Source organism: Hippocampus bargibanti, linkage group LG10 (assembly GCF_051943395.1).
Source record: "Hippocampus bargibanti isolate YZ-2025 linkage group LG10, ASM5194339v1, whole genome shotgun sequence".
Classification (NCBI taxonomy): domain Eukaryota; kingdom Metazoa; phylum Chordata; class Actinopteri; order Syngnathiformes; family Syngnathidae; genus Hippocampus; species Hippocampus bargibanti.
Window position 1 is genome coordinate 2,100,001 of NC_142743.1, and position 12,366 is coordinate 2,112,366.

Below are 12,366 nucleotides of genomic sequence, written 5' to 3' on the forward strand. Positions count from 1 at the left end.
TTGAAAGGCGCTTAGAAAGTCGAGAGGTTTTGAAAGTTGTACGCCCGACGTAAAAGTTTCACGCCTCCGGGCAGATGTTATTTCAAACACTGGATATCATCATCAAAGAGCCTATCCCTCAAAATAATCGTAACTTTAAGATGCACTGTTACAACAATTATCTTTTGTGGTGTCCACAGTGGCGGCAATACATGGTGAGATTTTTTTTAATAATATCACATGAATAATTGTAATATTTGTTTCAAGGGGGGTCAAGTTCTATGTTTAAGACATTACTGGTTGAGGATTACCATTATATATTTGTGTAAAAGCCTTTGATACTTTTGTACTAGCATGTATTGAACCTAATGGGACTGTTTCGAGGCTTTCTAAACTCCTTTCTGTAGTCACTCAATAAAGCTAGCAAAATAATGTATTCCTCATATTGTCGTTATTGTATTAGATTTGGATGAATATATGCAAGCCCTGATTGGCGAACGAAACAGAAAAAAAAGAGTTTGTATGCAAATCATCGCCTACCTTATTATAAACCTCACACGGAGACATGTTAATTATCGTAGCTCACATGTACCATATTAAAATCTGTCTCTCTGCCCTCCACATTCTCATTCTTTGCCATTGCCCTGGGTAAATTGTACATGAAACAAACTGAATGAGAATAACAATAAAAGAGCTAGCGCAACAGCTTTGACTGCTGACCGCTAACATTCCGGTAATGCGGGTCAGCGATCACACTAAATTAAAGATGACTTTTTTTAATTTTTGTGCATTCATTTTCCGATCCGCTTTGTCCTCACAAGGTTTGCAGTCTGTGCTGTAGCCTATGCTGGCAGTCTTCGGGCTGTTGGTCGGCGACACTATGAACTGGTAACCAGCCAATCGCAGGGAACACAGAGAGAGACAAACAAACATCCATGTTATTGTTTTTAAATACTTTTTTTGTGAAAGTGAGACTTATATGATGCAAATTGTGTGCACTAACAAAACTATATCAGATTCCTCTTCCAAAGAAGCAAAGTTAGTTCGTCAAGAAAGCTTAGACTGCACTGATTGGAGCATTTTTGAAACTTATACAGGCACATTGGATGAATACAGAGACACTGAAACATCATACAAGAGTTTCTGTGAAGACATGTGACTACCACCGAAGTCCCTCCGTGACTTCAACAATAACAAGCCATGGTAGGAAAGAGAAAGAGGCTGCATTTGGAGTGGAGATCCAGCACTGTACAAACACGACCGAAAGCAACTGACAAAGGAAATTAACATTGCAAAGAGAAGCTATGCAGAGAGCCTTCGAAAACAGTTCTCTGTTAATGACTCTTCTTCGGTGTGGAATGACCTGAATGCAATCACAAACTATCGGTCACCATCCCCCGAGCGGTGAACAACGGTCTGAGTAAGCTGACGGCTTGGTGGTCCATTGGTTAGCACGTCGGCCTGACAGTACGGAGGGTCAATTCCAGCTCCGAGCTCCGAGTGTGGAGTTTGCATGTTCTCCCCTTGCCTGCATGGCTTTTCTCAGTTTCCTCCCACATTCGAAAAAACATGCATGGCAGGCTGATTGATCACTCTAAATTGTGCCCTTCGATTGTCTAGCATACAGTGCACCTTGCCTACTTACTGCCCGAATGTTGCTCAAAGAAATGCCTACAGAACAAGACACGTCACTACATCCTGATTTATATAGCCACAATCAGATTTTGATTAAATTGATTTAATAAAGCAACTACACCGTTCACTTAACCAACAGCAAATTATAACATTGATTCTCTTGCCACTGCTCGAGTTCTGTGTTCAACTGCGAAACTGATCCCCTTAACTCAAGGGTCGGGAATCTATGGCTCTCGAGCCATAGATTTCTCTTTTGATGATTGCATCTAACTCGCAGATAAAACTAGTCTCAATGTTTTGCTGTTCATTTCCTGTTTGGGCTGCAGTTGGGTGAAAGAGCCATTTTGATTGGATGATACTGACCAAGATGGCCGTTGACGTCGAAACAGGTGAACGCCCCCTTTTGAAGAAGCGGACGAGTAAAAAATATGACAAATTTTGAGCACTTCAGGTTGAATGGAATAAATGATTCGCCCTTGTGGAGAGAACAGGTTCTCCTGTGATTCTAATTTGCAATGAAACAATATCATCGATGAAACAGTCGAATTTCAGTGGCACTTTGACAAGCCCCTTCCTATGTTCGCGCCGATATACTTCTGCAAGAGACAGCAGAAAGAAAGTGTGCAAGCTGATGAGCATTGTGCAGGCTAGCTAGCAGTAACTTCGCATATGGACTCGGCAAGTTGACTTTCATTCCGATAGTTTGGCTGGATTTGACCAATCACGCGGAACGGAAAACCACTCATTAATAGTGAGTATTATCGCAGTTATTTGAAACGATACATTCTGACATTTTGTTGAAATCACACACACACTGTTGTGTAAATAGGCAATCACATGTCAAACTTGGCTTTACATGCAGTACAGACTTGAAAGGGTTAATCCGATCAGCCAATGAGTAGGTGTGGCTGTGGAGATAAATGCTGTCTGAACCAGGTGGCTCTTGTTAGCCAAGGGAGACACACCGCCGGTGTGTCCACATGTTGCATTTCCACGTTCTACCTTTCTGTTGATTAAAACTAAAATAATGTCAAAGGGGTGATAAAAAATGATTGTGAATGAGTTGCATTTATAGGTTTATGACCTACTTCACTGTTCGTCTACCAAACAAAAAAGAACCAACACGTAATATATATATATATATATATTTATATATATATATTTCCATATATATATATATATATATAAAGTATACATATGCTGGATATATATAATATGATAGAGACAATATATATTCATGTGTGTGTGTATATACAGTAAAGTCTCGTTATATCGATATCGGATATATCGATAGTCCCGGTTATATCGATACTATTTCTATGCACGCACGCAGAAAATTACATGCAAACAGGGTCGGATATATCGATAGTCCCGGTTATATCGATATTTTTTCGGACTCCCTTGAATATCGATATAACGAGACTTTACTGTATATATATATATATATATATATATATATATATATATATATGTGTGTGTATATATACAGTAAAGTCTCGTTATATCGATATCGGATATATCGATAGTCCCGGTTATATCGATACTATTTCTATGCACGCACGCAGAAAATTACATGCAAACAGGGTCGGATATATCGATAGTCCCGGTTATATCGATATTTTTTTGGGACTCCCTTGAATATCGATATAACGAGACTTTACTGTATATATATATATATATATATATATATATATATATATATACAGTATAAATATTGTACACTTCAGGTTGAATGGACAGAAGCATTCGCCTTTGTGAAGAGGACAAGTCTGCCGTGATTCTAATTTGCAATGAAACAATACAATCGAAGAAACAGTTGAATATCAGCAGCACTTTGACAAGTCCCATGCTACGTTAGCATTAGCATCAATATACTTCAGACACAGAAAGCAAGCATGGAAGCTAATGAGCAGTATGCAGGCTAGCTAGCAGTAACTTCGTGTATGGACCCGGCAAGTTGACTTTCATTCCGATTGTTTGCCTGGATTTTTTAACCAATCACGAGGAGCAGAAAACCATTCACATTAATGGTGAGTATTATCACAAAATTATTTTTATAATACATTCTCATCGTGGGACTTGCTGCAACGGCATTCCAACGTTTGCAAAAGCATGATGTTTGGTGTCAGCATTTTCCTACATGAACCATTCTTTTACAAACAACCAGTAAATTAAATCAACAGCAGCAACAAAGAAACATCTCGTAGTTTCAAATGATTTATTGTTTACCGTAGAAACACTGTACATTAATTACTTTCTCTGTGATTAGTATTGTTGTACAGTTAAGTGGAATTTGTCAACCTTCAACATAAAGATGGTAAAATGCATAACACATCAACTTGCCTCAATTGTTTTGGGAAAAAAAATAACAATTGTGCCATATGACAAAATGCTCTGTTTAAAGACACTGTCCTTCAGAATGATTCTGATTTCCTTTCCCACCCTTGAAAACAAGCACACACAAGGAAAACTCTCCGAAGAATACACACAGTCAATAGAAAAACATACACACCGATTCTTTATTACTGTTACTCAAAGTCACTGATGGCGAAACACTCTCCTTTTAAAAAGACACGAGCAAAAACATCGAAAGAAGCAACATACTACTCATAACAACCACATCTGCCGCCTCCTTCCAAAAAGCCAAGACAACGTTTCTATGGCAAGCAACACTACCAACTTTGACCAATAAAAGCACAAGTTCTATGTATTATAAGACTGAGCAACATTTTGCTGAATTGTAAAACCTTTGGATTTATAAGTGGATCACTATTACGCAGAACCATAACTGCTCCCACACAGTCCAACCAAAGAGAACCATAAACAGCCATGGCACAATCCTATTTTCTTAATGGGAGCTGTTTGTGTTGTGAGAATGTGTCGGCGTTCATGTGAAGTGAATAAACAGATAATCGAAAAAAATACAATAAAATGCAATTTACAATGTCAGATTTTGTTGGATCTCGCGCAGAGTCCATTACTGGGGTTGGGACTGTAATGATAGAAATAGTGGTATACCTGTTATAGTGTGTAAAGGCATTGTACTTCATTTTTTATACCCACCGCCCTTTTCAACGTAAATACAATAAAATGTTTGATTGTAATACAAAACAAAAATATTCAGACAGATTTATCCTTTCCTTCCTTTCATACAAATCATAGTCATTTTATGTGCTCTTCTCTCTCGAAGAAAGTCCACAGCAGTTCCTGTTTGATTGCTCCAGCCATGAGAAACAAGAGATCCTTGTCAATATTGGCCCATGGGGGACAAAAAGCAACGGTGAAAGTTACATCCGGTGCCAGGTTTCAACGTTACTGGCAAATTCTGTGAGAGATCCGTAGACATTTGGTTGTTCTATTCACTACTCAAGACAGTTTAGAACTGTTGAAATACTTGGCGACTCATTTAGCCGTGACAGGTGTTGAAATGCTTGGTTTGCCAGCCTTTGCTTTCATTGTCCTCGCAGGCTGACGACATGACACATAGCATTCAGGTTAGCCACGCCTTCCAAATTGACTGAGTGAAAGGGTTGGGCTTGCATGCATATGCTGTTCGTTCCAAGGCAGTTCAGAAAAAAGAAAAGGCATTGGTCTATATAATGAAGCTTTTCTTGTTTATCAAAACTTGATTGTTATATAATCAGTTATATTGACTTGATTGTTTCATCATCGTTGTGGCACCTTATTGTGTTCCAAGAAAATATATTTGCAAACATGGGGGCTTTTCAGTGTATATCTTTGACTCTGAAGACAGGTCGGTCGGTGACATCCATTGATCGTTCAAGCGGAACTGGATTTTCAACCTGTTTGGAATCTCCGAGGATCCTCGGTGTGTAAATAAAAGTTCGACGGATGGCCTGTTACCTCCTCCCGATCTCGCTCTGACGTAGGAACTGGATGTTGTTGGCACTGTCAGCGAGCTCCGGGTACTGCTCTATGGACAAGACGTAATACCCATCATAACCCAAAACCTTCCCACCGCTCAACAGCTGCCTTTTCTCTCCCTCCGTCCACAGGCGAACTCCCTCCTCGCCATCTCTGACACGCTGCTGTTCACGGGTCCAGGCGCTGGTCAAGGCCCTTTGTCTGGCGTGCTCCAAGACACGAGCCTTCTCCTCGTCCAGTGTTGTCCCGTAACGCACATGGAGTGCCAGGGCGCCGTACTGCAGCTCCACATCAGCAAAGCGCCGCGTTAGGCCATTCATCACTGTTGTCGACTGGGACACTGTCACATTCACACCATTTTCCAGCGATTTACGTCCAGAGGTGAGCCGCAGTGCGCCAAGATCGTTTTCGGGCAGGCTGGTCTTGATGAAGTAGTGGGTGTCCCGTCCTTCCACTGTAAAATGAAGATCTTCCAGGTAAAATGCGTTGTTTAGGACTGTGGCCACTTTGATGCAGTCCTCGTTAGCAATGTTGAGAGCGCTGGTCACCACGCGGCCTTGGATAACGGCGAACATCACTCCTTTCCCTATGAGAGACTTGATTGTTGCAAAACAGAGCCATGGCTTTATATGGTCCGTATGGCGTCGGTTTAGCTGGATTTCTGGCATCCGCTCAAAAGACATGAAGGCCCGAGACTGACGTGTCACCTCCTGCTGGACACCTGAGATCGACTGCCATACATGAGAAACAGAGTACAAAGTTAAATTTGACACCATCATCATCATTATCATCATCATAATAATAATACAGTTCATTTTAAGCACCCTTCAAAGCTCTCAAGGATACTTTACAGTCACAGAAAAGCATCAGTACTATAATAAATAAAATATACACACACACACACACACACACAAACACACTATACACAAATACAATAAATAGAGATATCATAAATAGAATACAATAAATAAAATGCAGTTATAAATAGAAACAAGAGAAAGAGTTACACAGAAAATGCGATTCTAAATCGGTGGGTTTTGAGACGGGATTTGAAGGTGGGAAGAGAATTGATGTTACGAATGTTGGGAGGAAGTGAGTTCCAGAGTTTGGGGGCAGAGCAGCTAAAAGCCCTGTCCCCCATCGTGCTGAGATGGGCAGGGGGGGCAGAGGTGGAGAAGAGGATCTGCGGTAACGAGAGGGAATAGAAATTTGAAGATGGTCAGATAGGTATGGGGGGGCAAGGTTATGGATAGCTTTAAATTTATAAAGAAGAATTTTAAATTTGATTCTATATTTGACCGGGAGCCAAATGTAGCCACAAGGGGGCACAAGCCAGTGTCTTATTATGCCGGTCCCAAGCCCGGATAAATACAGAGGGTTGTGTCAGGAAGGGCATCTGACGTAAAGGTTTTTGCCAAAACGAATATGCGAATCAAACCTCTGAATTCCATACCGGATCGGTCGAGGCCCGGGTTAACAACGGCCGCCATTGGTACTGTTGACCTTCAGGGTGCCAGTGGAAAATGGACTACTGTGGGTCGAAGAAGGAGAGGAGGGAGGTGTGCCCAGAGGAAAAGAGAGAAATTGAACGCTAAGAGTATAGAACTAAGGGTAGGAACTTTGAATGTAGGAACGTTGACAGGTAAATGTCGAGAGCTGATTGACATGATGCAGAGAAGGAAGGTAGACATACTGTGTGTCCAGGAGACCAGGTGGAAAGGGAGCAAGGCTAGAAGCTTAGGGTCAGGGTTTAAGTTGTTCTATCATGGTGAAGACAGAAAGAGAAATGGAGTTGGGGTTATCTTAAAAGAGGAGTTTGTTAGGAATGTCTTAGACGTAAAAAGAGTATCAGATAGAATGATGAGTCTGAAGCTAGAAATTGAAGGCGTGATGTTCAATGTTGTTTGTGGGTATGCCCCACAAGTAGGATGTGAGCTGGCGGAGAAGGAGACATTTTGGTTGGACTTTGATGAAGTCATACAGAACATCCCGGGAAGTGAGAGGGTTGTAATTGGTTGAGACTTCAATGGACATGTTGGCGCAGGAAACAAAGATGATGAGGAGGTGATGGGCTGGTTTGGACTCCAGGTGAGGAACGCTGAAGGACAGATGGTGGTTGACTTTGCTAAGAGAATGGAAATGGCTATTGTGAATACTTTCTTTCAGAAGAGACAGGAACATAGGGTGACCTATAAGAGTGGAGGCAGAAGTACACAGGTAGACAACATTTTGTGTCAACGGCGCCATCTAAAGGAAATCAGTGACTGCAAAGTAGTGGTTGGTGAGAGTGTAGCCAGACAGCATAGGTTGGTGGTGTGTAGGATGACGCTGGCAGTGAGAAAGATGAAGAAACCAAAGGCTGAAGTGAGGACAAAATGGTGGAAGTTGAAAAAGGAAGAGTGTTGCATGACATTTAGGAAGAAGGTAAGACAAGCACTGGGTGGGCAAGAGGTCCTTCCAGATGACTGGCAAACTACAGCGAACATAATCAGAGACACAGGTCGGAAAGTACTTGGTGTATCGAGTGGAAGAAAGGTAGATAAGGAGACTTGGTGTTGGAATGGGGAAGTGCAGGAGTATATACAAAGAAAGAGGTTAGCAAAGAAGAAGTGGGACACCGAGAGGATGGACGAGAGTAGACAGCAGTACAAGGAGATGCAGCGCACGGTTAAAGTAAAGGTTGCAAAGGCCAAACAAGAGGCCTATGATGATTTGGATGCTCGGCTGGACAGCAAGGAAGGCGAGACTGATCTTTACAGGCTGGCGAGACAGAGAGACAAAGATGGTAAGGACCTGCAGCAGGTTCGGGTGATTAAGGATAGAGATGGCAATGTATTAACAGGTGCCAGTAGTGTGATGGCAAGATGGAAAGTGTACTTTGAAGAATTGATGAATGAGGAAAATGAGAAGGAACAAAGAGTAGAAGACGTGACTGTTGTGGACCAAGACGTGGCAAGCATTAGCAAGGATGAAGTGAGGAGGGCGCTGAAGAGGATGAAGGGGGCAAAGGCACTTGGGCCTGATGATTTACCAATCGAGGTATGGAAGTGTCTTGGAGAGGTGGCGGTGGTGTTCCTGACTGGGTTATTCAACAAGATCTTAGATGGTGAACAGGTGCCTGAAGAATGGAGACAAAGTGTACTCGTGCCCATTTTTAAGAACAAAGGAGATGTGCAGAGTTGTACTAACTACAGAGGAACAAAGTTGATGAGCCATACAATGAAACTCTGGGAAGGAGTAGTTGAAGCTAGACTAAGGGCAGAAGTGAACATTTGTGAGCAGCAGTATGGCTTCATGCAAAAAAAAAAAAGTACGACAGATGCAGTCTTTGCTTTAAGAATGCTGATAGAGAAGTACAGAGAAGGTCAGAAGGAATTTCATTGTGTCTTTGTAGATCTGGAGAAAGCGTGCGACAGGGTGCCCAGAGAAGAGCTGTGGTATTGCATGAGAAAGTCTGGAGTGACAGAAAAGTATGTCAGAGCGGTACAACACATGTATCATGACTGTAAGACAGTTGTGAGGTGTGCTGTCGGTATGACTGAGGAATTCAAGGTGGAGGTGGGAGTCCACCAGGGGTCAGCCCTGAGCCCCTTCTTGTTTGCTATGGTGATGGACAGGCTGACAGACGATGTTCGACAAGAATCTCCTTGGACCATGATGTTTGAAGATGAAATTGTGATCTGTAGCGAGAACAGGGAACAGGTGGCGGAGAAACTAGACATGTGGAGATAAGCCCTGGAAAGGAGAGGAATGAAGATCAGTCGCAGCAAGACGGAATATATGTGTGTGAATGAGAGGGATCCAAGTACAAGAGTGATGCTACAGGGGGAAGAGATAAAGAAGGTGGAGCATTTTAAGTACTTGGGGTCAACTGTCCAGAGCAATGGAGAGTGTGGAAAAGAGGTGAAGAAGCGTGTCCAGACAGGCTGGAGCGGCTGGAGAAAAATGTCAGGTGTGATGTGTGATAGAACGGTTTCAGCTAGGATGAAAGGAAAAGTGTATAAAACAGTGGTGAGACCAGCCATGATGTTTGGACTGGAGACGGTGCCACTGAAGAAAAGACAGAGCTGGAGGTAGCAGAGCTGAAGATGTTGAGGTTTTCTTTGGGAGTGACCAGGTTGGATAGGATCAGGAATGAGTACATTAGAGGGAGAACTCATATTAGAGGTGTTGGAGAGAAAGTCAGAGAGGCCAGACTGAGATGGTTTGGACATGTCCAGAGGAAAGAGAGTGACTATATCGGGAGAAGGATGCTGAGCCTTGAACTGCCAGGCAGGAGACCGAGAGGAAGACCGAAGAGGAGGTTTATGGATGTGGTCAAAGATGACATGTAGGTCGCTGGTGTGAGAGAAGAGGATGCACAAAACCGGGATAGATGGAGGACATTGATTCGCTGTGGCGACCCCTGAAGGGAAAAGCCGAAAGGAAAAGAAGAAGAAGATTTGACCGGGAGCCAGTGGAGCTCTTGGAGGACGGGGGTGACATAATTTGAAAGGCTTACATTCACATTGATAAAAATACACCATATAAAATATGTGAGGAGGTGAGTTGCACAAGAGAAGCAGGAGGATAGCAAAAAGAACCGATAGTTTTTTTGTTGTTGTGTGTGTGTGTGTGGGGGGGGGTGCAGTTTGACCGCCAAACGCCTGAACTGTTTATGGTGTTTTTGATCCATAACAAGTTGATGCATTTGAATTTTTAGGGCCATATTTTTAGAGACACTTGAAGCATGGTGGCCAATTTCCTGGTCCAAGCACAGAAATGGCTGTTGATGGGCGGTCCTTAGATATTGTCTTGGTCTCATTATGTTAAACGGGCAACTGCAGGTTGAAATCAGCTTGTTGAGTGCCAATTTAAATTGAACCAGGAAATGTATTGCTTCATACAGGTAAGTACAAACTGACATATTGATCAGTTTGATACGTGAATCACAAAAAAACATATACGGTATATAAATTAAATTCAGGTCAATGGTAAAGGGTCTTGTACATTTTAGATTCATCTTGGAATTCCATCCAAAAACGAAATTGTGATTGATTTAGGATCCACAGGGATCCTAAATCAATTGCACCACTCGTTTTGGATGAGCACAAAACATGAAAAAGTAGCCTTTTTGAAAATGATTGTCAATACCTCATGCGAGTCAAAAATAGATTTGGGGGGAAAAAAAAATCTGCAGGAAATCATGACAAAGACCCCTATACTATCTCCATATCTATTAGAGTTCAAATGACTTTTGATATGTACCATATTCTACAAAGAACAACAAGGTCTGTGTTAGTCTCGACAACCTTCGCAGAATGTTGTACCATGTCTTCAACATACAGTGGGACCTTGGCTTATGAACTTAATTGGTTCCCAGACAGAGTGTGTAAGGCGAAAAGTGTGTATCCCAAAAATTAATTTCTCATAGGAAACCATTAAAATGAGAATAATCCGTTCCCAGGTCCCCATAAAACATATTTTTTCTAATTTTCTAAGCCTTAAAACTACACAAAATATACCTTATTTTCTGTATAATAAATGTGCGATAGTATTATGATTAAAGAAATAAACTGTACTATACAATAAAGTCTTTTTATTTACCTTTGTGATGGTCGTTAATGGCTTGGTGGAATGGAGTGTCCGGTTTCCTCAGCATTAAACACTTGATGAGGAACATTGGCTCCTTTCACCATCTTGAGGAATGATCCCTTGTAGGTGCTTTCTCTGTGATAATTGTATCAAGTTCTTCATCAATTGTGTCTGCCTGCCAAATCTGTCTGCCTGTCTCTTTAATGTTTAACCCCCTCCCCCACTGCTGGGTTCTTGACCAATCACGTGGATTTAACCGAAGACTGGGGGTGGGGAATAGAGGACAACAACAGTGGCCACCATTTTCTTGTGAGGAGAACGGATTCGTTCGCGAACGACACATCACTTATTGTGGCAGCTCCGTGTGTATCCTGAAAAATAGTTTGTATGCCAAGGTAAAATTTTCATAAATGTAACGTTCGTGAACCGAAAAGTTCGTAAGCCAAGGGGTTCGTTAACCGAGGTTTCACTGTCGAACAAAAGAATCCATAGTACTATATTCATTTATTTTTATTCTTGTCACAATCTCATTCTTTCCCTGATAAGATTTGAATTTGCAATTATCTTTTCCTCAACCTTGTTTGTTTCTTATTTGCTATTTAGCTCACTTTTAAATGCAAGTAATTAGGTTCCATTCTCATAAATTGGCCTTTACTTTTGCATCTGGGCTTTCCTGTCCACAAACAGCCTCGGTGAAAGAGAGGTAATGGAAGAAAGAAGACAAAAAACAAAATTGTTGAGAAGAGAAAGGATGATTGGTTTTCCTGGATGTCTTTTCTTGCTTCATTTCTTCTGTCATTTTGTTCACTCCAGCCTCTCTGCTTTAGTGCATTTCCTCACATGAAATTGCCTCTTGATTTTCTCAAGTATTGACAGTCTTATTTGAAGATGTTTCCCGAATGTCTTTGTGTTGGACACAATTTGAAGTTGAATTGTCTTGTAACCCTGCTGTTTCCTCTTCATGTCGGTCATCATTCAACCCATGTTTTTTAAATGGGTTCAATTCAGTCTCTGACCTTTCTGACTGGCATACATTTGTTTTTGTGAATTTGTTTATTATTTTTTCTGTATTTTCATGACCATAAAATTCACAAAGAAGTCTTAAAGGACAACCGACGCCTCCGGACAAGTTGTGTCCATAATTTGTAAAATCACTTCAAATGACTTCTACTGAGTGTATTTTACAAAGATTGCATGGCATATAGATAGAGTTGATGATAATGTCTGACGTGACGTCACGTCTGGAACTCACCTGACCGAGAAAGCGACACACAATGCATTTTGGGTACTTTT

The 12,366-nt window shown here is 41.5% G+C and overlaps 2 protein-coding genes across 2 annotated transcripts in view; one reads left to right on the forward strand and one right to left on the reverse strand.

Annotated features, from left to right (window-relative positions):
* The window catches only part of dctd (dCMP deaminase), a 13,510-nt gene extending 13,059 nt beyond the window's left edge, over nucleotides 1-451 (forward strand). Inside the window, exon 6 of the mRNA XM_089006136.1 lies at nucleotides 1-451. This exon is cut by the window's left edge and continues 1,075 nt beyond it. The gene's annotated coding sequence lies outside the window, so the exon portion shown is untranslated.
* A 3,663-nt stretch (nucleotides 452-4,114) lies between these two features.
* The window catches only part of LOC148892058 (teneurin-3-like), a 244,330-nt gene continuing 236,078 nt past the window's right edge, over nucleotides 4,115-12,366 (reverse strand). Inside the window, exon 51 of the mRNA XM_089006884.1 lies at nucleotides 4,115-6,230. Within this exon, the coding sequence (XP_088863010.1) occupies nucleotides 5,475-6,230 (756 nt within the window). The 3' untranslated portion in view covers nucleotides 4,115-5,474. The remainder of the gene's footprint in view (nucleotides 6,231-12,366) is intronic.